Source organism: Haliotis rufescens, unplaced genomic scaffold, assembly GCF_023055435.1.
Source record: "Haliotis rufescens isolate VD_foot unplaced genomic scaffold, xgHalRufe1.0.p SCAF_17, whole genome shotgun sequence".
In the NCBI taxonomy this organism is placed as follows: Eukaryota; Metazoa; Mollusca; class Gastropoda; order Lepetellida; family Haliotidae; genus Haliotis; species Haliotis rufescens.
This window is the reverse complement of record NW_025963857.1, coordinates 22,819,786-22,847,437: the sequence shown is the minus strand read 5'-3', so window position 1 is coordinate 22,847,437 and position 27,652 is coordinate 22,819,786. Positions and strand designations below refer to the sequence as shown.

Below are 27,652 nucleotides of genomic sequence, written 5' to 3'. Positions count from 1 at the left end.
ATACGCGTATTTACCTAAGCTAGAAATAGATTTTTTATATCAATGATACATTTTGCGATATCTGTTAAAGAGTATTGATATATATTAGAGAACGAACTGTTTGATTGGCATCTTTGAGAAGTTTGTAAGTAACAGTGAAGACAGATATTTTGTTTTATATTTTATATTTTTATGATGCGAGGTTTCAAGCAAGTGACACTCTATTATCGCTATTTGAAACAAAACTGGAGGAGGTTTATTGTTGTGAAATCATCTTGTTCAATCAGAGCGGCGTTATGCAGCACAATGTCCCCAACATAAGCGCAGAGTTCAACGGGCAGGCAATCGTGTGACCTTTACCTTGCTTAGATTACCTTGAACCTTGACACGAAGGTCAATCCTCCGCGAGAGACGCTTTGATGACACTGTCCATATTCAGTGTCGTCACGTAAGTAATATGACAGCGCGACATGGTGGTGTTGGATTACCCTTGTATGTGGGGAAATGTGATCTCCAGTGATTATGTATGCTCAAATGGCTCGTGATGCACATCTGTGTCGGGAAATCGTGTTCATTCACAGTCAACTTTCCATTTTCATCTGCACAACCCACGAAGTAAACAGTGGTAAATGGCCTGTTTGTTTGGTGGTCTGACAGTTATAGCACTTTGTTGACAGGTAAACAATCTTTTTTAAGCCTTGATTTACCACCTTTTTTTCTGAACTGTATTTGGCCTCCGATAATAGGTCATACACGTTCACAGAACTGAGACATGTTTCGCGATGTACAATTATCAATTTACCTTTAGATCTACTTCAAGTTTGATTTACCACATAATGTAGAAATTTAGGTAGCAATACTTGCTTGTGTATATTTTGTTTGTTTGTTACCACTCAGCAATATTCCAGCTATATGATGGCAATAATAATGGGAGTCTGCATGGACCAGACAATACAGTGATTGACATCATGAACATCGATCCACGCAGTTGGGATACAATGACATTCATCAACCAAGTCAGCAAGCCTGACCACCCGATCCCATAAGTCACCTCTTACAAAAAGCATAGTCGCCTTTTACGGCAAGCATGGGTTGCTGAAGACCTATTCTAACTTGGATCACAGAGCTCCAGATAAGCTTTTGATGTTGTGGGTATTTTACCCATGCATTTTAAAATCATTGGGTATCAGTAATTCTATCTGGGTATTCAAATTTCTGTTACCCACTATAGTTTTTACACATGTGGGTATTTAAGTTAAATATTTAAAAACACTATTCATCTAGTCCCTGCAAATGGTGTTGTGTGGGTTCGAGAGCTTTATAGGACTAAAAAATACCACGATACTTCCATAAGAAAATGTGATGGCAAATGATCATGATGTAACTGTCATCGTGGAGTTTGGCAAGGTTGACGTAATGCCCGTTTATAATTTCAAAATATGTTGCTGATTTGCTAATCGAATACGCAGGGTTACTTCAGAATATTTTGATGATACTCACAAGTTTTATTTTTGTAGCGTATCTGTAATGTTCGTTGCGTATTTGATACACTTGGATTTTATTTTACTGCATATTTCTGCATTTCTGTTGCGTATTTTACGCAGATATGCAGCTTATCTGGAGCACTGGATCATCATGGGTCTAGCTTCTGCTTGTATATATATACATGGGCAATAGGGCTGGGACGAGTCAAAATTTACTGCCTGGGTTTTCACCCCGCTATTAGCCGACCCTACTCGGTACATGTTGTAGGTCTAAAGAGATAGCTACAAACTGTCCGATTGGGTAAAGTTTGACCGTAGCCCTGTCAAAATGTATTAAGATACACATGTAAAACGAACTGGTCATGCATACACTGAAGTTGACTGCACGAAGTTTATCTTTTTGTCAAACATATAAAGGTCAGAAGGAATAGGTGCATAGTCAGAAAGAAATGGGAACATTAGTGACTTGTAGTGTGACCATTGTGTTTTAAATAAGTTTTGTCATTAAAAACTTAATATATATCCCGTGACTAACCACGGGTCCGGCTAGTCCTGTAGGTACCCGGGTCCTGCTCAGTACCCGAGTTACCCGTCCCAGCCCTAATGGGCCATGTACGTGTGTAGGTAACTGGTTATAGCTGTAAAAGACTAGTTACTTACAAGTTGATTGTCAATTAATGACCATGCAGCAGATGTCAGATGGTAGACACTGAACAGTACATAGCATCTGTGGGAATTCGAAGTTAGAACTGATCCCCAGAAACCTATTAATGTATTCGACGTAATAAGCGCCCAGGGCACTCTCAAAATTAGAAAAAGGGGGCTCTTATTAGAATATGATTTGGTGAAAGAGTTGAAGGATCGTAAATTTTGTGGTTTATTCTGACAGCCTGAAGTGATACAAAAGAAAAGTCTGTGCGTATTATACACAACAGATATATTTTTCCAGAATTTAATTGGTTGTAATTAAGGGTGCATATAACACACAAGTGCGTATTATACACAAATAAATAAGTCTTGTGTACATTGATCAATTGGAAGGGTGCTAATTGGGATTGTTCACTAGCCAATATATCAGTATATATCGCCGTGGGCGCTTATTAGAGCAGAGCGCTTATTACGTCAAATACGGTATTGTATTTTCAGCGACATATAATGGATCAGACTTGTGACTTGTGTGTTGTTTACCCTGACAGCGAGAATCATTGCACATAATCAGCTCATAATATGAATAACGTTTGTCTTGTCCTGAACTGTTTATATGCAGCCTGTTGTCATATATATCGAGTGCACCATAAAACTAACCATTTAATATCAGAGGGGGATGTAGATATAGTCGGATAGTGCTGGGACGAGTATTTATTTTTATTATGTTGCAGTTTTAGAATGTTTATTATTTGTTGCAGTTTGCTGCTAAAGGATATAATTAAAGTCCAGTTACACTGTCATCAACAAGTGTGACATCATCAGCAACAGGACTAACATGACATCACCTGAATTTTCTGATTTTCCTACATATATTTAAGTGGACAGCCTACCGTGAATACCTTTTAGAGTGATGAGTTAAAAGAAACTAGTTCAGTACTATAGTCTGGAAGGTAATTTAAAGTACCGACGTTTAATACATAATCTCAACTGAAAAGGTTGCACGTGAATCACGCACGCACGAATACGGTGTTAGCGTTGGGCGTCTCAACGTGCGTGATTCCCGTGCACCCTTTCAAGTTGAGTTGATTGGTTCAACTGTGTCATATGGCCCTGTGATGCAGGGGTAGCATTATGCAGATGGCTGTTTCAATGAATGCTCGTTCCACCCATGACGAACAGGTCTGGTTGTTGATGAAATATAGTGATAGCTAAATAGACAGATTTTTTATTCATGCACCGATTGTCTTTAAATGTAATATCCAGTTATGCATGACTGTTTAATAATCTCATGGTTTTATTATTCAGTAGGTCCGATAGTTTTTCAGATATTGTAGTAAACGTTGGTAACTTAAATTACCTTCCAGACTATATGTAGGCCTTAAAAACATAAAAATAAATTTCCATTTTCTGTCTATATGCACAACATTTCTCAAGCCACTGTGGTTTATGAAATTTTAAAGTATGCCCTTACAGTCTCTTATCATTCCCATTGATGATGAAATATGGTTTGTTAACACAAGTGTCAGGTTGCATGCAGAGTATCATAACTTCGGAGTACTGAGATATACAGTATAAAACGGATATAACAAACTATATGTATTTGCATTATGACAAAGTGTATTGTTGCCATTGTAACAGCCCTAGTGGGCAGTCAAAATTTTATCATATACATGAGTCAAACAATTTCTTTGGATTTAAGACAACATCCTACCATTTTGATGAGAAAAGAGCGACAGACAGCAATAGTGAGGATATACCATACTAGATTATTGGACAAGCAGATTTTTAATCATATATTGGGTATGTTTCTCAGCCGAATAAAGTCTTTGGATTAAAACAGTATCCTTTGGGGTCATTTACGGATAAAAATGCAAATAAAAAAACGTCATGTCATGCAAATTACAATGGTTTTCTTCCTAATACAGGATATTTTCCATTACAAAGCACTATCACCTGATTGCCTCTGTCTTTTCTTTGTTCATGGACAAGTGAAAATTCTCTAGGAACTTTGTTATTGTAATGCATTGTAATTCACTTGTAATTAACTTGCTATGCTATACTTTTGAATAGTTATACTAATTCTTTGTCATTGATATTCAAGATGTGCAGTTTGTTTCATGTATGACATCGTTGTGACCTTTGAACAGACCTTTTGAAGTGGAAAGTATGTTTATGGCTTGATTTGCACACGGTCATTTAGACGGAGATTGTGTGTCACATGTGAGGACATTAATTGTCCATCGACTTAATTGTGATCATGGTGACAATTAATTGAATTGTTTATTTACACCTGTCTCTCATTAAGGTCCACTACACTTACCATATTCACTGTAATAAGAGCCCTGGGCACTTAAAAAACTGACACAGGGGGCGCTTTTTAACACCATACACAAGCAGTGTAAAAATTCCCCAAAGTTTCAGTCAGACCACTGGACTGGCAACTTAGCAAAGTAACCAGACCAGATAAAATGTTGCCCGTCCAGATTTTTCTAGACTAACAGACCAAAATAACAAAAGGATAAACATAAAAATAGTACTGTTTAATGTTAGTTCACAGAAAATAACAATAAACTGGTGGATTGTCAACTTAGTAATTTTAACTCATTGAAATTTTATTCATCAATAATGTGTTTAACGTTAACAGTTCATTTACCTCTTATATTGAATTAAAACTAGAATGCTTAGGTAATTTAGGGAATACAATAATAGCCTGAGCATCGGGCATGCAATATTTAAAAACTGACCGTCTGTCAGCAAAATAGAACATCACAGACTGTCCGGCAGGCAGGTATTTTAAACACTGACACAAATTCAATTTATTTTATTTGAATAAGCAACACTGAACATCTGTAATATAAGAAAGGTGTTATGGACAGTCACCAGTTTTTGAAATACAAGAAAATTGCCAGGCTGCCATCAGGACCCACAGACTTCAGAAGCTGCAGTGAGTGAGTGAGTGAGTATGGTTTTACGCCGCTTTTAGCAATATTCCAGCAATATCACGGCGGGGGACACCAGAAATGGGCTTCACACAATGTACCCATGTCGGGAATCGAACCTGGCTTGACGAGCGAACGCTTTAACCACTAGGCTACCAGACCGCCCCTCAGAAGCTGCAGGCCCTGACTAAACTCTTCAGGCCCTCATTTAAAAAACTGCTGCTTATTGTGACAAATAAATTGACACATAATAAATTTACTGCAGGTCATAAGGATCCAAACAAATTTGAAACTATGAGCCTGACATGAGATCTACCTTGCCATGGTCCTACGGACAGGGGCTTATTTTGAACACTGGCCGTCACATTAGTTTTCGGTCTTAATTGTGTTTTCTTTTAATGATTATTTACAGATAGGTCTAGAAGTTGGTCGTGGGCAGGGTGCTTGTAAACAGGAGCAGGGCTCTTAATACAGCGAATATGGTATGTTGTTTGTAAATCAATACCCATACTAATTAATCAACTCATTTGTGATGATTTCAAACATGTTGCATGCTGATGTTTTGTGTTGTTTATTTGTTATTTAATGCCACACTCAGCAATATACCAGCTGTGTGACGGCAGCCTTTAAATAATCAAGTTTGGACCAAACTGTCAAGTGATTGTCTGATTGATATTGTGAACAATAATCTACGCTGTTGGTTTAATGGTCAGAGCATTTAGGGTGATGTTGGACTGGTTGTGTATACATCAACTGTACCAGGTCTTCTCTAAATACTTGTCAGTATCCCTACTTGTGATGATATATGTGGAGGTGGATTATCAGCAATCCTTGGGCTAGATAACCTGCATGATAACAACAGTCTGGTTATCAAGGCTACAATTTGTCCAGTATTTTGGACAGGTCAGTGTGAGTGCAGAGGAAGATTGATGCAAGAAGGTTTGGTTTTATTATTCATTACCTTCTGTTATCCTTCATTGTTTATGAGTGAGTGAGTTGGGTTTAACGCCACTTTGAACAGTATTCCAGTTATGTCACGGCAGCTTGATGTGGGAGGAAAACCCAAAAGATGCAGGTCTTTAATATTCATTACCTTCTGTTATCATTCATTGTTTGTGAGTGAGTTGGGTTTAACGCCACTTTGAACAGTATTCCAGTAATGTCACGGCAGCTTGATTTGGGAGGAAAACCCAAGTGATGAAAGTCTTTAATATTCATTACCTTCTGTGATCATTCATTGTTTGTGAGTGAGTTGGGTTTAACGCCACTTTGAACAGTATTCCAGTAATGTCACGGCAGCTTGATTTGGGAGGAAAACCCAAGTGATGAAAGTCTTTAATATTCATTACCTTCTGTGATCATTCATTGTTTATGAGTGAGTGAGTGAGTGAGTTGGGTGTAATGCCACTTTGAACAATATTCCAGTTATATCACGGCAGCTTGATGTGGGAGTAAATATTGGTATTATTTATATGGAGCTAAGATCTGCAAAGTTGTATGCCTGTAAATTCCAGATGGGTTCAATCTATTAAAATTATTTGCAATATATCATAATATATCCTGCATGAAGAGGATTTTGTGTTTTCAGGTCAAGTAACATATTGACCAAGTTGATATTTGAGTGGCACAGCCATGAGATATAGTTTTAGTTTTTGTTGTTTTTGTGAAAAACAATTGGGGGGGGGGGGGTTGCGTTGCGTCCCTTGGGCACTCCAGAAACATATGATCATGGGATTGAATCCCAGTATGTTTCTAGGTTTGTCAGCACCATTTCTGTGCATATGGGTTTGACCAAAGTGATAAATGTCTTGAGACCTGCATCAGTTGGGCCTTACCCCAAATTCAGCTGACAAGCTGTTCTATTAATGGCATTAAACCCTACTCACTCACTCACTCACTCACTCACTCACTCACTCACTCACTCACTCACTCACTCGACCGGTGAGTAGAGACTAGGTCTTCAGCAACCCACGCTTGCCGTAAGAGGTGTCTGTCATAAGAGGCGACTAATGGGATTGGATGGTCAGGCTCACTGACTTGGTTGAAGCATGTCATCGTATCCCAATTGCGTGGATCGATGCTCATGATGTCAATCAGTGGACTGTCTGGTTCAGACTTGATTATTTACAGACCACCGTCATATAGCTGGAATATTGGTGAGTGCGGTTTTAAACAACAATCAAACAAATAAACCCTCATAAACATTGACTTCCTGTGAAAAAATTGGTTGGAGCATGTAGAGTCGGTGCCTTGAAATGAGATTTGTCACATCGTTAAAACCTCATCATGTTTTTAATATTGTAATTCCTATGTTTACAGACTTCATCTTAAGACACGTGGCATGAAAGCAACAGAACCTAAGTATACAAAAATATGGTTTCTTCCAGGGTTCCTCATGAATGATCTGCTCCTGGTGGTGAGGGGCTCGGACTGATGACAAGATGGCGCTCTGCCGGACAGCCAGGGCCAAGACGATCGCAGTGGGTTGTACAGGACTGTGCATGCTGGCCATAGGAATAGGACTCATCCCTGTCATTAATGTTATAGTGGACAAGAAGGTTAGACAGGTGAGTGATTTGTTTGTCTGTCTGTCTGTCTGTCTGTTTGTCTGTCTGTCTGTCTGTCTGTCATATACCTTTTCTGGTGCAACCTCAGTGAATGTGATTGATGTGTCCCTTAAAATCACCCTATGTTTAGCATTCGGGCTTATCATTAAAAATCATGATGATTCCTGATTTGTCAGTTTTAAGGACATACATTGATAGGTAGGTACTGAGCTGTAAGCAGTAAAGTATGGTAAAGTATGTATTGATAATGATAAGTGAATGTATGTAATTGTATATGTTATAGGGCTGGGATGGGTACTTGGATCGGGTGGGTACTGAGTAGGACCCGGGTACCCACAGGACTACCTGGACCCATGATCGGTCACATGATATATTGTTTAATGACAATACCGATAAAACTCCATGGCTGCACCACAAGTCGCAAATGTTCACATTTCTCCTTGACCATGCATGTATTCCTCTTGAATTTTATATGTTTGAGTAAAGATAAATCTTCAGTGTATGCATGATATGATAGTTCTATATGTGCATGTCTGTCTGTCCGACTGTCTGTCTGTTCTTTAATGCTTCACTCAGCAATATTCCAGCTATATGATGGAGCCATTAAAACTGGCAAACCTGGACTAGACAAATCAGTGATTAATGTTATGAGCAACTTCCCTAGGTATGGTGACATGCATCAACCTAGTCACTGACGCTGACCACCCAATCCACTAACCTGCCTAGAATGATGAGAATAGGATTCTTGAGGCCAGTGATGAAAAACAAAAGAACTTGTATATATCATAGATGTTACAGTCATTTTAAGCTGTTTATTTCTGGTCAATTCAAATGGCTTCCTCAGCTGGGGAGTATGCAACCCAAGCTGCTTGTCAGGTGCTGGAAGGTTTTGCATTGGTACCTTTCAACAACTGGGTACCTATTTGCTGCTTGGCAAATTTAGGCAAATTTCTCTTGCCTTAGAAGGAGATATACACATATTTTATAACCTATGATTCAGTGTGGAGCAGGAAGGATGTCCTAGAAACTCTTCCAGCATGGGCATAAGGGCTGAGTATTAGCCAAAAATACAGGTATCTGTATTGCAATATATATTGCGATATTTTGGAACCTAACACTGATAAACACTGATTGTACATGCAGATCCTATTTTCTAAATAGTGAAGTAAATATGGTCAGTCACGGCCATTTTGTAGTCATGGATACAGGGGAGATAATAACGCAAGAGAAAAATCACTTCTGCATTTCATCTCTAATGTCAATCAATTTTGAAGGGAGACACCATTTGTGATTGAGTTTCAGTGTAGATTTTAGGTTTAAAGATTCAACCCATGTTTACCCCATGTCTGTGTGTTCCAGAGAGTCATCTTGAAGGAGGGGGGTCTCCAGTATGACATCTGGAGGAACATGACAATCCCGGTGTACATGCAGTTCTACATGTTTACCCCGTGTCTGTGTGTTCCAGAGTGTCATCTTGAAGGAGGGGGGTCTCCAGTATGACATCTGGAGGAACATGACAATCCCGGTGTACATTCAGTTCTACATGTTTGACCTGAAGAACCCCGAGGAGGTACACAACGGCGAAACTCCGGACATGGAACAGAGGGGCCCCTACACATACAGGTATTTCATATCAATCTCATTAAAATCAGATTTTAGTATCTCGCTACCGCTAAACAAAGATCTGAGGACATCCCCTTAGGGGTCACGTCAGAACGACCTTTCATCCGACCGATCAGACTGTTGCTTACCAGATCATGAAAGTGACCGTCGGAATGGGATTTCTAGTCATGCAGCCTCGAAAACGTTAAAACTGGGTATTCCGAACGATAGTTATAGGCTTAACGACTGAATCTATACAATCTAGACCATATATTAGCCATTCTAGAACGTTCTTTTGTTCAGGTTTCAAATTTTTAGGCGAGAATTTGTCAAAATATGTTTCGAAGCGTAGTCGTCAATTTGAAATTAGTGCCGTAAAGCACGAGAAAGCTGCCTTCTGATTGGCTACTATAACTTCTTGTCAGTAATTCCATTGGTCGATCAGAGTTTGCGAAAGGTCTGTCTGACGTGACCCGTAATGGGATGTCCTCAAATCTTTGTTTAGCGGCAGCGAGAACTAAGATCTGATTTTAATGAGATTGATTTCATATACACATACAAGGGTGTTCATTTGGTATTTGTTATAACACAGGTGCACAGAATTATTGAGGTATTTTCAGAGGGCGATATTCAGACCCTCTACGGGAAGTGTCAGTAAAAATTTAAGGAAGATGTTTACAGACCTGGTTTAACTGTGGTCTCCATGTCATGTTTGTGTTTCCAGGGAGACAAGATACAAAGAGAACATAACCCACCATGACAACGGTACAGTCTCCTACCGCCAGATGAGAGTTTTCAAGTTTGATCGCAACATGTCCGTGGGGGACGAAACAGATGAGTTCACCACAGTCAACCCTCCACTCATGGTAAGCACAGCCTTTCCGTTACCTGTAATTACTGTATTCTTCCCATGAAATATAACTTGGACTAGATATTTCAAAACTTTCAATGGGACAGGCATTGACTTTGTTGAAATATGTGTGATTACAAGATAACTCAAAATAGCTAGGTGAAATAATATCACCAAGGCAATTCATGCTTATCGGCAACCCATGCTAATTTAAAAGGCGACTAATGGGATCGGGTGGTCAGGCTTGCTGAGTTAGTTGATGCATGTTATCGTATCCCAATTATGCAGATCGATGCTCATGATGTCAACCACTGGATTGTCTGGTCCAGATTTGATTATTTGCAGACCTAAGTCGTCCCGTCAAGATTTGGGGTTAGAATTGGTCTTCAGCAACCAATGCTTATTGTAAGAGGTGACTAACAGGATTGGGTGGTCAGGCTCGCTGACTCAGTTGATGCATGTCGTCATATCCCAATTGCGTAGATTGATGCTCATGATGTCAATCACTGAATTGTCTGGTTCATATTTGGTTATTTACATAGCCGGCATATAGCTGGAATATTGCGGAGTGCATTGTTAAACAACAAACAAACAAAACATATATTTTGGATTCAGACACTTCTCACAGCCCTGAAGTTCCAGTCTGAGGCGGTGAGGACGGTGATCAGTGGGGTGCTGAGACTGACGCCTGCTGAGCTGTTCATGACGAGGCCGATGAAGGAAATTATCTGGGGCTACCATGACCCCCTACTCAAGGTTGCCAAGAAATTGGACCATGAATGGTTCTACACTGACTACGTTGGATATTTCATCAATGTAAGCTATATAGTCAAGTTTTGTTATTATGCTAGTATGGTTTTGTTTCCTAACGATACAGTGATTATCAAGTGTTTCTGATTCACAAAGGTCTTTAATCCTATGAGAGAGGGGGCACGTCTAAGGTGCCGCGATTCGCTGCACAGAGTTGGGTCCCATGGGCACGCCAGAAACCTATGATTGTGGGTTTGAATCCCGGTTCGCCCTGAGTATGTTTCTAGGTTTGTCAGCACCATACCCGTGCTCGTGGGTTTCATCGAAGTGGCAAACGTCAGAGACCTGCATCACTTCGGGCTTTCCTCCCACATTAAGCTGACACGCCGTGATATAACTGGAATACTATTAAAACCAGCGTTAAACCCAACTCACTCACTCACCTATGAGAGAAGTTGGAAATATTTATGAGCCTGTTAGGACGGTGGGGGAACCTTCTGGTTGAGAGACCTGGGTTCGGTTCACTGCATGGGTACAGAGTGTGAAACCCATTCCTGGTTTCCCCTTCCAGGATTTGCCTGTAATATTGCTAAAAGCATAAAGCCATACTCACTCACTATGAACCCTGGTATCTAGCCCTGGCATCTAGCCCTGGTAGCTAGTCTAGTCCTGGTGTATATTTCCCAGTGTATAGAATCTAATTTTATTTTTATTTCAACTGTTGACTAATGATTTTGAGAAGTAAGCAACTAAAAGTTAAAGACCTAAGGGACTGGTTATTTATTATGGTGGTGAGGTGGATTGGTCTTTGGACTGTATCATAATTTGCTGTCGCGCTCCCCTCACCCCCCCCCCCCCCCAAAAATAATGTTGAAATGTACAGCTTTTTTATTTGACAAAAACACAACTGTGTCAGATTTTCATGCCCCCCACCCCCAATTCAGTTGCGATAAATTTCGGACCCCTCTCCTAAATAAGTGACCACTCCCCAACTGAAGAGTTTCTGTTATGGAAATACTTCAAGACAAAGCAGTGTACTGCTTATTAAAGGGAGATAATTCTTGATGCCAATAACCTGAAATTGCTAGTAAGTTTGTTAACATTTTTTTTTCTTGTTTTTTGTAAGTTACGAAACTATTTTTGTAGTTATAGTAATTAGTATTAAAAACTATTGCTGTAAGTGTGAACCAAGTCAGTACTTTGAAGTATATAGCCCGAGTCAATAGGCTGCATTTTGTGTTGTGAGAACATGTGTGACCTTCACCTACAGAAAAACAACACAGACGATGGTGAATACACAGTGCACACCGGGGAGACGGACATCAGCCTGCTCGGGGTCATTGATAAATACAATGGGTCTAGGTAAGTGAAATAATCTTCTCGTAAGGGAAGAGAATTTACGGATGTCAACTTCTTTATTATGAGGAACACAACGTGTCGGAGTATACGCATACTCCTTTTACTTGATGAAGGAGTAAGCACATACTCCAAAACATTGTGTTCCTCATGATAAAAAAGTTAACATCCATAAATTCTCTTATGCCATCTGATCAAAGTAATCATAGATCGAAAATGTTATCAATGCGATAAACCAGTTTGATAAAATTGGTACGCTTATTCGATAAATATGCAAAGGAGGACACCAAGTAGGAACTATTTTTAAGCTTTGAAAATTGATGCAATGTTTGATGAATATAATATTGGCTGACGCTCCTTACAAGTTTAGATTGGTGTTCCTTGTGTGGGTGCTTCTTTTGACAAAACATGGCTCCAAATTATTTGGCACTTTATGATAAATGGGGCGATTCACTCAAACATTGTATTCATACGCAGCTTCAAAAGTTACTTATGTCTTAAACATTGATTATTTTAAGAATAATATTGTCATAAAGAGATTTAGACACTAATGTGTTTCTGTATTGTAAATATATCATGTATTAGGAGTAACATGTATATAGTTAACTCACAGAGGCTCACATAAAACAGTGTTTTTCCTAAGATATGATACTTATGATATGAAAACACTCTTGGCTAATAATCTCTATATATTGTACAACGGACATACTGGATGTCCTCAATAAAAAAGTGTAAATTATTTTGAGACAAAAGTAGTTTTACAAAGTGGACACAATTTATGAATAACAACGTCTTTATCATTCTGTAATAGAGGCATTTCCTTATAGATATACTGTTGTCAAGTTATTGTGTCTACTTTGTCATTGGTCAATTTCTGATTAATGCCTATCAAACAATACAAGTAGTTTTATGACACATCCTACTGGTGTTATTTTTGTCTTTTAGTAAATATTTGTTGTTGCAGTTACCTGAACTTCTGGTCAACCCCGTGGGCCAACATGGTGAACGGGACAGGTAGGTCTTGCGACACATTCATATGTGTGTGTACCCTTGATAGTAATGTGTGTTACTCAGACTTGATAGATAGTGAATGTGAGTGGCCTTGACATTGAATGTATGAGTGACCTTGACAATGACGTGTTCGTGGGCTGTTTTTATATAATGTTGAATTTTAGCTTACTTTTCAATGTTAAAACAATGTAAGATTTAAACATATTTTTAAATATTGAAATACCAATGTTGATCATTAAGTTTCCTTTCACATTAAGCTGAAACGCTGTGATAGAACTGGAATACTGTTCAAAGTGGCATTAAACCCAACACACTCACTCACTCACTCACTCACTCAAGGCCAGTGTTAAATCAATGTTGAAAACAACATCACTTTCCAACATATCTTCAAATATGGAAAGGCAAATGTTTAAATAATGTTATTCAACGTAGCAACTTCAGATCAACCAAATATAAACATTGAAACAATGACATGTGCTTGCTGGGGGAAACCTTTGATCATCTCTGGATTGTCCCCATTGTTTTCTAGATGGGACAATAGCTCCACCTTTCATACAGGATGTCACAAGACTGCCTACATTCTCGTCCGATGTGTGCAGGTAATATTTCAACTTGGGATGGGTATTGGCGGTTTAAAGTGCATCACAATATTTTACAATGCTCAAGGCCGTATTACAATACTAGCACGATATATTGTATAATTATAAATTTCGAATTTGAAAACAATTTGAAACTCCAGTGTATTAATTGAAGTTCATAGAACAGGGCTCAAAGTTGCGATTAAAACGGTTGCCAATTCGACCTAAATTTCAATTTGTCTACTGTCTAAAATTCAGAGGTAGCCAGATGACTACCTTGAAAAATTTCTTGTGGGAACTCAATTCTATTGCTTCATATTTGAAGACTCAAATATAAATAATAGCTGATTTGTGGAAAACATGTCTGCTAATAATTGTACTTGCGTATAATACAAGTAAGTATAAGCATAAGTATAGTATAAGCAAGGATATACATAAATAATCTAGTAATATTTTGGCTACCTACAATATTGGCTTGACTTCTTGATTTTACCACTGGAAAAAACTACTTGTAGCCATATGGCTACTTGGTAAAAATTTAAACTTTGAGGCCTGATATATGGAACATAACAAGATGCTTGTACAGCAATGTTTACTCATGGACCCGGGAAGATCCGGGGTGGAATAGGTCTTCAGCAACCCATGCTTACCGTGAAAGGCGACTATGCTTGTCGTAAGAGACAACTAACGGGATCGGGTGGTCAGGCTCACTGACTTGGTTGATGCATGTCATCAATCCCAATTGCGTGGATCAATGCTCATGATGTCAATCACTGGATTGTCTGGTCCAGACTGGATTGTTTACAGACCGCCGTCATATGGCTGGAATATTGCTGAGTGCGGCGTTAAACAACAAACAAACAAACATTCAATAAATACACACAGATACATGTTCCAGGTATTTGGGAAGTGTATACAGTCATGCCCCGCTTATACGGACTTCAGATATCCGGAAACCTTGGTTCCCGGACGATTTTCATTCAAAACGAAATAATTACTATATAAATTTACCCGTATATCTGGAAATTCAGTTTCCGGAACCGGACGGTCATTTTCATACACAAAACACTGAAATGCACACAAAATTGTCTCACTTACCCGGACAATACACTTCCACTGGTGGTAATCCTTTGATTCGTGAGAAGTCAATTAACCAAGTGACACTGAGTTACGTTTGAGACGAGCTTGTTTATTGTACATGTAATCCCATTCGATAAATATGGCGTCTGTGGAGGTCAGAGGTCAAAGTTGTGACTTCAAACTGTGAGTATGGCCTGTCAACCAGCGAAACGTAAGCAACACGCAGTTACAGCACGCGAAAAAAGGGAAATTTGTCTGTTTAAGGAAAAACAACCGTCAGCAAGTTTGGAAACCATCGGTAAGCATTATGGCACTGAATTTGGACATACCATAGGAAAATCGACAATTGGTGACATTTTAAAAGACAAACAGAAGTGGCTAAATCTCTTGGAAAATTCAAATGACTTGTCACAATCCCGTGTAGCAAAACACCAGAAGCTGGAAGATGCATTATATCTTTGGTTGTGTGACATGACAAGTCGTAATGTGCCCGTTAATGATGAAATGCTGATAGAGTAAGCTCGCGAGAACACAGGCGATCTGGACAATTTGGAATTATTGTTTAAAATTCAAACCTCAAAATGTGGTAATGTTCAAACTTCCATAACAGATTTTTTTAAACGTGTATGTCTTGAATAAAGATTGAGTGGATGTATCTGTTTGCTCTGTCATCTGTCATGAGTTGCATAATTGAAGGGAAGTAACTCTTCCAGTAAGAAGCTGGTTTCAGTTATACGGAAATTCGTTTATACGGACGAATTGTGAAATGACGCAAGTGTCTGTATAAATGAGGCAAGACTGTAACATGAAACACATGATAAGAATCACAATTTGAAATCACCCAAAAACTGAGCATTAAAACATGATATTGCAATATGTGTCGTGGAAAGAATGAACATCAATTTACCTATATACAAGTCTTTCAATGTCACAGAGTACATGCACATATATCTGTAACATTTACGGGATTATGTAACTTCGAGTGGCTTTTGTCTTTAATATATATATTTTTATTGTTTTGTTTTACAGGCTTGCCAAACCTAAAAATCAGGAATGTGATAAAAATAAGAAGTTCAATTTCTTTTTAAATTTCTGAAACAAATGTATCACAAATTGTTTCCCAGCTTACTCAGACAAGTGATACCTGCCCAATGAACCATGAATACCTGCTTAAAGCTTGAGATGTAGCCATGACATATAATATGTGTACTTTCACCACTATTCCAAGCAGTACATGTAAATGAAATGAGAATGCAATAGGTAAAAAAAAATTCCCATCCTACTGACCACTTTACAAAAAATTACATTTTGAAGAGTCAAATTACATTTTTAATCTTTAGGCAAAAATTTATAATGTGAAGTAATAAACAAAAAAAAATGTTTAGGAAACACCAGTGAATTTATTAGATTGCAGATAAAAGAAAAATTATAAAAATAACAAAAGAAATAGAAATAGAAAAAAGTACAACTGTGATCACGCTCTTCCAACACCGCAACATTTCATAGCTATAGCATGTCAATGCTGATGAAGGTATATGTGTTTTTCCGTCTTTCTTTAGGTCGGTGTATGGCCTCCACTCATCGGATGTGAAGACCACCCAAGGGATCCCCCTCCATCGCTTCACAGGGAACCAGGCGGAACTGGGAAATTTGACGCTGAATCCGGACAACATCGGCTTCTGTACCCCACAGTCCAGCTGTTTTGGAACTGGGGTGCTGAATGTCAGTGCCTGTCAAAGTTGTAAGTTGTCCAATAATATTGTCTTCTAAACTTCACTCATCTTCCTGAGGCAAGGGAGTTAACTGACTATAAAAGTCCAGTTTCCACCCTTGCCGAACTAGGCTGGAATTTCTGGGCTCGATCGTAGGATCATCAGTGGCTATTACGAGTTACGTCCCTTCTATGTCCCTCCTTCTATGTCCATCCTACTGACCAATTAGATTCCACCACCTCATATAGCTTACATTTGCTTGAAACAAACTAGCGGCGCCCTGTTCAAGATGATCTTAACGATAATCAAATCTATAATGTAATATAAGGGGTCTTAAGTTGCAAAGTGCATCATATCATGTGAGCACCTTGAAACATGAAACGATTTGAAAAATATCTGTTGACGCCGAGTTAGTGGTACGCATGCTTTGCAAATCCTGCAAGCGACCTAAATTTGCATGGCAGTTTAGGAACCAGATTTCGGTATGTGATTTTGATCGGACTATGCATAGACAGCTAAAATATAACTCCATAATCGAGTCTGGACCAGACAATCCAGTGATTCATATATTAAGCATCGATCTATGCAGTTCGGAAACGATGACATGCATCAACTAAGTCAGCGAACCTGACACCCGATTCCATAACAAGCATGAGTTGATGAAGAGCTATTGTAACCCGCATCTTCACGGGTCTGAGACATTGGATACAATGGTTCTGGTGCACCCCAGTTCACGCTGCTGCATGCGAGTTGCTGCGATGAATTACCTACCTTGACGCACCCTGTTTCCTACATCCGCAAAACGTCGACAATGGATCTGGCAGACAAGGATGTGAATGTTCGCTTGTTACACACATAGCACTCAGCATGACGGGGGTGGGTTGTCAGAAAGCATGTTCATTGAGAACTGCCAATAATATATAGGCAAACAAAAGTAGGAAAATTGGTGCTAAATTAGGTAGCAAGTTTTTAGCTGGCATCGGACATCGAGGAAGAGGTTGAAGTAAACAATACTGATAACATTGATAGAGCCAAACTCGACTGGAACGAGGGGTGGAGGAAAGATGAATTGGGGATCCTAGCTCAAAATTTAATCTGTGTGGATTGCAGCTTTGCTTTCTACTGCATGATCTGAATAAGTACATCTCAGATCTCTGATGACTGTGTCATGATTTTACATAAATATTGCTGTAAAATGTAATAGGATGTGCACATAATCTTGAAGTACCCACAGTTTGATGACATCAAGCCCAAGAATTGATGACAAATTACACATAACCCAGGAATTAATGATGTAGCATGATACATGTGATCGTAGTTGTGTGGAAAAGTAAAGTAAGTCAGACACAAATATCAATTGTCTAAGCATACACTCGGTGCATGTAGAAATAAATATTAGTTTGCCCTTTTCAATAATAGGTTGCACTGGTGCATGTTATATATAGCTTAATCGAGCCCTGATCTGAGTAATATATCAGTATGTATATATTGAAACACACTGAAAACGCATAATCAACTGTAACTTGAAAGGAATGACAAGAAAACAATTTTGGCTGTTCATCTCAATACACTTCGAATAAGATTCGAACCTGTTTGATGAGATTATTGTATTTGATGATCTCACGCCTAATGATACTTGAAAATATCATTTTACCTCAGGCTTGACATGCTCAATGTCCTTGTAAACTGTGTGCAACAAATTGCATGTCTTGAAAAAGTGACAAAACATAATCTGTGCCTGATGGTTATTCAAAACCCATTATTAAATGGCTGGTGCTAACAGTCTCCATGTTTGCTTTGTTTCAGTGGACTACTTCCAGATTCCGGGCGTGGTCTCGTTTCCTCACTTCTATCTGGCAGAGGACAAGTATGTCCATGGGGTGTATGGCATGGCACCCAACAAGGAGGAACACGAGACGGCCATTGATATAGAACCAGTGAGTAGTAGGAGGGGATGATGTGGGGGAAGAATTAAGGAACGGGTGGGAGAAGAGGTGATGGTACTGTGTGTGGAGGAAGGATTGAAGGGGGTGGGGGAGGGTGATGGTACTGTGTGGAGGAAGGATTGAAGGGGGTGGGGGAGTGGTGATGGTACTGTGTGGAGGAAGGATTGAAGGGGGTGGGGGAGTGGTGATGGTACTGTGTGTGGAGGAAGTATTGAAGAGGGGATGGGGGAGTGGTGATGGTACTGTGTGTGGAGGAAGTATTGAAGAAGGGATGGGGGAGTGGTGATGGTACTGTGTGTGGAGAAAGTATTGAAGAGGGGATGGGGGAGTGGGGATGGTACTGTGAGCAGAAAGTATTGAAGAGGGGTTGGGAGAAGAGGTGATGGTACTGTGTGTGGAGGAAGTATTGAAGAGGGTAGGGGGGGAGTGGGGATGGTACTGTGTGTGGAGGAAGTATTGAAGGGGGTGGGGGAGTGGTGATGGTACTGTGCGTGGAGGAAGTATTGAAGAGGGGATGGGGGAGTGGGGATGGTACTGTGTGTGGAGGAAGTATTGAAGGGGGTGGGGGAGTGGTGATGGTACTGTGCGTGGAGGAAGTATTGAAGAGGGGATGGGGAGTGGGGATGGTACTGTGTGTGGAGGAAGTATTGAAGGGGGTGGGGGAGTGGGGATGGTACTGTGTGTGGAGGAAGTATTGAAGGGGGTGGGGGAGTGGTGATGGTACTGTGCGTGGAGGAAGTATTGAAGAGGGGATGGGGAGTGGGGATGGTACTGTGTGTGGAGGAAGTATTGAAGGGGGTGGGGGAGTGGTGATGGTACTGGGATGTGGGGATGGTACTGTGTGTGGAGGAAGTATTGTAGAAGGGGTGGAGAAGAGGTGATGGTACTGTGTGTGGAGGAAGTATTGAAGAAGGGGTGGGGGAGTGGTGATGGTACTGTGCGTGGAGAAAGTATTGAAGAAGGGGGTGGGAGAAGAGGTGATGGTACTGTGCGTGGAGGAAGTAGTGAGGGGGTTTCGGAGAAGAGGTTTGGAGATTGTATTTGGAGGAAGTATTGAAGAGGGGTGGGAGTGAGGATGGTACTGTGTGTGGAGGAAGTATTGAAGAGGGGGTTTCGGAGAAGAGGTTTGGGGATTGTGTGTGGAGGAAGATTGAAGAAGGGGTTCGGAGAAGAGGTTATGGTTTTGTGTTATGAAAGAAGGTTATTGAAGAAGAGGTTTGGGTATTGTATGTGAAGCATTTAAGAAAGAACTGTGGATTGTGCAGAGGGGATGTTGAGTACAGTTCAGTATCATTCTCCGTCTAGGTCTGACAAACGTTCCACAGGAGGTCACTTCAGATAAACCCTGGTAAAACTATGACTGCCCAATCAAAAACAGATGATGCATGGGTTCTTTAGCCAATCAGATATCTGTTTTCTAAAATGATTTGGTTTCATTTCTTTACTACCTTCTTTGTTCCAAGTCCAGTAAACCTTTTTGGTTGTTGATATCACAGTTCTAAGAAATGACAGGACATAACATACACATATTCATATGTGCCCTTTAGTATTATTCATTCAGAACTGCCCATTTACATTCTTTATCAATATACTGAAATCTGCTTCATTGACTAACACCAAGAATTTAGAAGCCTTCACTCTGATTGGCTGATTATAAAGTTGGCCTGACGCCTGATTTAGTGTTGGTTGATGGAGAAAGGTATCAAATCGGAGTATTAGAGTGGCTGGTGATGTTCTCCTTTGTTCTGACAGCTGACTGGCCTGGTGCTGCAAGCTGCGAAGAGACTTCAAATCAACATGCATGTCATCCCCATCCCAGACATACAGTAAGTTAGCATACCTCAGTAGTCTTGTATTAGATGTATTGAGATACCGCAGTAGTCTATATTGGTTGTATTGGCATACCACAATAAACTTGTATTAATTGTATTGGGATACCACAGGAGTTTTGTATTGGTTGCATTAGCATACCACAGTTGTCTTGTATTAGTTGTATTGGCATACCACAATAAACTTGTATTAATTGTATTGGGATACCACAGTAGTCTTGTATTGGTTGTATTGGCATACCACAATAAACTTGTATTAATTGTATTGGGATACCACAGTAGTCTTATATTAGTTGTATCTTGAACCAGTATGACAATAATCTGTTCATTACCCATTGAATAACATGAAATGAATTCTCATATGTCTGTTTAATTTGCATGTACATGTATATTCATATCAAAGATGCAATACATTTGAGCAGTTGTCATGAGTTCTTCTATTTGCTTCACAGACAGACTGCCAACATCAAGCCAGTAGTGATGCCAATATTTTGGGTGAATGAGGTAATTATACCCCTGGGAAGTCCTTCCTACTTGAACCCTGGGGGGATTCTGGAGAAGAGTGTCTCCTCAGTACCTGATGCTCCAAGGGATTCCCTGGTACAATACCTCCCCAATGTGCCATGCTTGTCTCTCTGTGGGGATTCCCTGGCACAATAAGTCCCCAGTGCCCCATGCTTGTCTCTCTGTGGGGATTCCCTGGCACAATATATCCCCAGTGTCCCATGCTTGTCTCTCTGTGGGGATTCCCTGGCACAATATATCCCCAGTGTCCCATGCTTGTCTCTCTGTGGGGATTCCCTGGCACAATAGGTCTCCAGTGTCCCATGCTTGTCTCTCTGTGGGGATTCCCTGGCACAATAGGTCTCCAGTATCCCATGCTTGTCTCTCTGTGGGGATTCCCTGGCACAATAGGCCTCCAGTGTCCCATGCTTGTCTCTCTGTGGGGATTCCAGGGCAGAATACATCCCAAGGGTCCCATGCTTGTCTCTCTGTGGGGATTCCCTGGCACAATAGGTCTCCAATGTCCCATGCTTGTCTCTCTGTGGGGATCCCAGGACAGAATAAGTCTCCAGTGTCCCATGCTTGTCTCTCTGTGGGGATTCCCTGGCACAATAGGTCTCCAGTATCCCATGCTTGTCTCTCTGTGGGGATCCCAGGACAGAATAAGTCTCCAGTGTCCCATGCTTGTCTCTCTGTGGGGATTCCCTGGCACAATAGGTCTCCAGTGTCCCATACTTGTCTCTCTGTGGGGATCCCAGGACAGAATAAGTCTCCAGTGTCCCATGCTAGTCTCTCTGTGGGGATTCCCTGGCACAATAGGTCTCCAGTATCCCATGCTTGTCTCTCTGTGGGGATTCAAGGGCAGAATACATCCCAAGGGTCCCATGCTTGTCTCTCTGTGGGGATTCCCTGGCACAATAGGTCTCCAGTGTCCCATTCTTGTCTCTCTGTGGGGATCCCAGGACAGAATTAGTCTCCAGTGTCCCATGCTTGTCTCTCTGTGGGGATTCCCTGGCACAATAGGTCTACACTGTCCCATGCTTGTCTCTTTGTGGGGATTCCAGGGCAGAATACATCCCAAGGGTCCCATGCTTGTCTCGCTGTTGGGATTCCAGCACACAATACATCCCCAGTGTCCCATGCTTGTCTCTCTGTGGGGATTCCCTGGCACAATAGGTCTCCAGTGTCCAATGCTTGTCTCTCTGTGGGGATTCCAGGGCAGAATACATCCCCAGGGTCCCATACTTGTCTCTCTGTGGGGATTCCCTGGCACAATAGGTCTCCAGTGTCCCATGCTTGTCTCTCTGTGGGGATTCCAGGGCAGAATACATCCCAAGGGTCCCATACTTGTCTCTCTGTGGGGATTCCCTGGCACAATAGGTCTCCAGTGTCCCATGCTTGTCTCTCTGTGGGGATCCCAGGACAGAATAAGTCTCCAGTGTCCCATGCTTGTCTCTCTGTGGGGATTCCCTGGCACAATAGGTCTCCAGTATCCCATGCTTGTCTCTCTGTGGGGATTCCCTGGCACAATAAGTCTCCAGTGTCCCATGCTTGTCTCTCTGTGGGGATTCCCTGGCACAATAGGTCTCCAGTATCCCATGCTTGTCTGTCTGTGGGGATTCCAGGGCAGAATACATCCCAAGGGTCCCATGCTTGTCTCTCTGTGGGGATTCCCTGGCACAATAGGTCTCCAGTGTCCCATGCTTGTCTCTCTGTGGGGATTCCCTGGCACAATAGGTCTCCAGTATCCCATGCTTGTCTCTCTGTGGGGATTCCCTGGCACAATAGGTCTCCAGTATCCCATGCTTGTCTGTCTGTGGGGATTCCAGGGCAGAATACATCCCAAGGGTCCCATGCTTGTCTCTCTGTGGGGATTCCCTGGCACAATAGGTCTCCAGTGTCCCATGCTTGTCTCTCTGTGGGGATTCCAGGGCAGAATACATCCCAAGGGTCCCATGCTTGTCTCTCTGTGGGGATTCCCTGGCACAATAGGTCTCCAGTGTCCCATGCTTGTCTCTCTGTGGGGATTCCAGGGCAGAATACATCCCAAGGGTCCCATGCTTGTCTCTCTGTGGGGATTCCCTGGCACAATAGGTCTCCAGGGTCCCATGCTTGTCTCTTTGTGGGGATTCCAGGGCAGAATACATCCCAAGGGTCCCATGCTTGTCTCTCTGTGGGGATTCCCTGGCACAATAGGTCTCCAGGGTCCCATGCTTGTCTCTCTGTGGGGATTCCAGGGCAGAATACATCCCAAGGGTCCCATGCTTGTCTCTCTGTGGGGATTCCCTGGCACAATAGGTCTCCAGGGTCCCATGCTTGTCTCTCTGTGGGGATTCCCTGGCACAATAGGTCTCCAGGGTCCCATGCTTGTCTCTCTGTGGGGATTCCAGGGCAGAATACATCCCAAGGGTCCCATGCTTGTCTCTCTGTGGGGATTCCCTGGCACAATAGGTCTCCAGGGTCCCATGCTTGTCTCTCTGTGGGGATTCCAGGGCAGAATACATCCCAAGGGTCCCATGCTTGTCTCTCTGTGGGGATTCCCTGGCACAATAGGTCTCCAGTGTCCCATGCTTGTCTCTCTGTGGGGATTCCCTGGCACAATAGGTCTCCAGGGTCCCATGCTTGTCTCTCTGTGGGGATTCCCTGGCACAATAGGTCTCCAGGGTCCCATGCTTGTCTCTCTGTGGGGATTCCCTGGCACAATAGGTCTCCAGGGTCCCATGCTTGTCTCTCTGTGGGGATTCCAGGGAACAATAGATCCCTAGTGCTTGTCTCTCTGTGGGGATTCCAGGGCAGAATAGGTCCCCAGTGTCCCATGCTTGTCTCTCTGTGGGGATTCCAGGGCAGAATAGGTCACCAGTACCCCATGCTTGTCTCTCTGTGGAGTTTCCAGGACAGAATAGGTCACCAATACCCCATGCTTGTCTCTCTGTGGAGTTTCCAGGACAGAATAGGTCCCCAGTGTCCCATGCTTGTCTCCCTGTGGAGATTCCAGGACAGAATAGGTACCCAGTACCCCATGCTTGTCTCCCTGTTGAGATTCCAGGACAGAATAGGTATCCAGTACCCCTTGCTTGTCTCTCTGTGGGGATTCCAGGGCAGAATAGGTACCCAGTACCCCATGCTTGTCTCCCTGTTGAGATTCCAGGACAGAATAGGTATCCAGTACCCCTTGCTTGTCTCTCTGTGGGGATTCCAGGGCAGAGTAGGTCCCCATTACCCCATGCTTGTCTCTCTGTGGGGATTCCAGGGCAGAGTAGGTCCCCATTACCCCATGCTTGTCTCTCTGTGGGGATTCCAGGACAGAATAGGTATCCAGTACCCCTTGCTTGTCTCTCTGTGGGGATTCCAGGGCAGAATAGGTACCCAGTACCCCATGCTTGTCTCCCTGTTGAGATTCCAGGACAGAATAGGTATCCAGTACCCCTTGCTTGTCTCTCTGTGGGGATTCCAGGGCAGAGTAGGTCCCCATTACCCCATGCTTGTCTCTCTGTGGGGATTCCAGGGCAGAGTAGGTCCCCATTACCCCATGCTTGTCTCTCTGTGGGGATTCCAGGGCAGAGTAGGTCCCCATTACCCCATGCTTGTCTCTCTGTGGGGATTCCAGGGCAGAGTAGGTCCCCATTACCCCATGCTTGTCTCTCTGTGGGGATTCCAGGACAGAGTAGTATATTTATGAATAGTATATACATATATATATATATATGGGTACAATGTGTGAAACCCATTTCTGGTGTCCTCTGTCATGATATTGCTGGAATATTGCAAAAAGTGGTGTAAAACCATACTCATTCACAGTGCTGCAGTGCTATGGTACTAAGATTGAGATTGTCAAAAAGGGACACTGCACCATTCTTGGGGCGCAATTACGGTTTAGACAGAATGGCCATGTGGGAAGGTGAATCATTGCAGTGTTTCTGTGGGTTTTGTATCTGCTGGTCATTGGGATTATTTGAAGTTCATATTACATCACAACTAATCTTTTTGTGAACTGTAAACACATGTTACTTCTGTTGTCAGAGTGCCGCAGTTGACGATGTCCACGCTAAGCAGTTGCAAGATCTGCTGTTTACGCCGCTCCTGGTCACAGATATACTCAAATATGGACTTATTGGTGTTGGGGCGGCCATGTTTCTCTGTTCAGCAATCTATGCAATATGGTTCTTGAAGGTAATGTGTTTGTGAAGTTGGACACACATGGAACTATTTTGTGTCAAATGTATATTTCTGTGTGTAGTGGTAGTAGTGCTTGTTAAATGGGGACTGGGTGGATTGTGTGTCCCTTGTCCCAACTGGGTCAATGTTCGTGCTATCAACCACTAGTTTGCTTGGTCAAGATGCTATTATGTACACCACCATGATGTAACCGGAATATTACTGACTGTGGCATGGAATAACTTTCACTTACTTACTTATTCCATTGCTCTGAGTTTTAATGCCAGAGGGGGCGCTGGTGGCAGAGTCATCTAAGGCGCCGCAATTCGCTGTGCAGAGTTGCATCTTAGTAGGGCTGATGGGGTCGTTCCAGGGTAGCACAGTTGTATGTGCAGAGTATGTGCTGGTATTTAACCCATCTATCACAATGTACAATGATCTTTCGATTGTACCTAGGTTCCTCTTTGTCCATCGGGTGGGTCTTTATGACATAGTGCTTCAATTTGTAATGATTCATTGGACCTTTTAAGATCCGGGGTAGAATAGGTCTTCAGCAACCCATGCTTATCGTAAAAGGCAACTATGCTTGTCAAAAAAGGCGACTAATGGGTTCAGGTGGTCAGGCTCACTGACTTGGTTGATGCATGTTATTGTATCCCAATTGTGTAGATTGATGCTCATGATATCACTCACTGGATTGTCTGGTCCATACATGATTATTTACAGACCGCCATTGTATAGTTGGAATATTGTTGAGTGCGGCAACAAAACAACAAACATGATGATTGTTTAAATTACTGAAGCATTGACGCTCATCAATTTTTCAATCATACTTCATCACTGGAAAGTGACATATCAACCGTTATCAGTAACTTAATAGACAGAACTGATAATTAGCTAGTCTGTAACGTACCTTATTGTTAATGTTTATCTCAACCAAGATTTGTTGCATTCAGAACTATCCATTACTTTCAGTCCCCTGAGACTTCAACAAACAGCAGTGAAAGATCTGAGCCCCATCGCTGTGATGACAGCCCAGATGAGACCACACCCTTACTGTATGATGAAGCTTACAGTGGTCGCAATGGCCACACAAACAGGCTACAAGGGGGCAACACTGCCCCTAACATCAACCAGCTAGAAAGGGACACTGCAAGGGCTAACACTCCCTCTAACACTGATTATATGCAAGAGGAAAGAGATCGATCCAACGCTCCCCAAAACACTGATAATATGCAAGGGGACACTGCAGGGATTAACACTCCCCCTAACACTGATCATATGCAAGAGGAAAGAAATCAATCCAACACTCCCCAAAACACTGATAATATGCAAGGGGACACTGCAGGGATTAACACTCCACCTAACACTGATCATATGCAAGAGGAAAGAGATCGATCCAACGCTCCCCAAAACACTGATAATATGCAAGGGGGCACTGCAGGGATTAACACTCCACCTAACACTGATCATATGCAAGAGGAAAGAGATCGATCCAACGCTCCCCAAAACACTGATAATATGCAAGGGGGCACTGCAGGGATTAACACTCCCCCTAACACTCATCATATGCAAGAGGAAAGAGATCGATCCAACACTCCCCAAAACACTGATCGTATGCAAGGGGGCACTGCAGGGATTAACATTCCCCCTAACACTGATCATGTGCAAGAGGAAAGAGATCGATCCAACACTCCCCAAAACACTGATAATATGCAAGGGGGCACTGCAGGGATTAACACTCCCCCTAACACTCATCATATGCAAGAGGAAAGAGATCCATCCAACACTCCCCAAAGCACTGATAATATGCAAGGAGGCGCTGCAGGGATTAACACTCCCCCTCACACTGATCATATGCAAGAGGAAAGAGATTGATCCAAGACTCTTCAAAACACTGACAGACTACAGGTGACACTGCAGGGATAAATACATGATTATTATTGTGTGTGACCTTTCACTGACCAATAGTGATGGGATAAATACAATGGCAAACGGTACAGTATCTGCTCTCCAAATGTAAAGGACACAGAATTTTTTAAACTACTGGTCTGTGAAGAGAGTATTGAGGGACAGCAAGACAACTCAGGTGGATGTTCTATTGTTGTTCATGATCACGTGTTTGCTCGTCATGAAGAAGGACCTATTTATTCCAAACACCACATAACAGGGATGGCACCAAAGGGGGGTAACTCTTGAAATTTTCTACAACCTATCAAACCTATAAGCAATCACAGGTTCCAGGTGGGAGCAGATAGGAATATCTGTGGCCAAGTTCATCTCTATCAAAAACAAAGTGTCAATGGTAAGGATTGTGTTTGAGGTAAATAAGCTCAATAGATTTCTGATGATTCTGTTAGTGTATGCAAATATTTCTGCTCTGCGTGATATTTTTTATATTGACTGAGAAACAGTGCTTCAGGGTGCTAAGGTCAAATTGTTTTGTAAGAGATGCTATAATGTAAACCTGTTTATCCAGACAGAGATATTGTCCGGATTAACGAAGGACAAGGAATGATGAGGACCCTTTTGGGCCCAGGACATAGTTTAAAGGGCAAGTTCACACGGAAATTAACCTATTTTTCTTGTACTTTTTCCACATTAAAAGTGTTAACCTAGAAGTGTCATAGACAAAAATATAAAAATATCACAATTAATTAAC

The 27,652-nt window shown here is 41.8% G+C and overlaps 1 protein-coding gene across 3 annotated transcripts; it reads left to right on the top strand.

Moving 5' to 3' along the window:
• Positions 1-368: 368 nt before the first annotated feature.
• Positions 369-27,652, top strand: LOC124133986 (lysosome membrane protein 2-like). Of its 3 annotated transcripts, XM_048397720.1 has the most exons (15): positions 369-656; positions 5,463-5,532; positions 7,438-7,617; positions 9,083-9,240; positions 9,944-10,085; positions 10,685-10,885; positions 12,090-12,181; positions 13,140-13,189; positions 13,716-13,785; positions 16,404-16,585; positions 18,363-18,493; positions 20,255-20,328; positions 20,784-20,835; positions 24,856-25,005; positions 25,966-27,652. In XM_048397720.1, the coding sequence occupies exons 3-15, from the start codon at positions 7,492-7,494 to the stop codon at positions 26,866-26,868; spliced, it is 2,331 nt and encodes a 776-aa protein (XP_048253677.1). In that variant the 5' UTR covers positions 369-656; positions 5,463-5,532; positions 7,438-7,491; the 3' UTR covers positions 26,869-27,652. The 3 variants fall into 3 exon arrangements, with proteins under 3 accessions (XP_048253677.1, XP_048253678.1, XP_046354551.2); XM_048397721.1 differs by lacking the exon at positions 5,463-5,532; XM_046498595.2 differs by lacking the exons at positions 369-656; positions 5,463-5,532 and having other exon boundaries at positions 7,541-7,617; positions 8,977-9,240.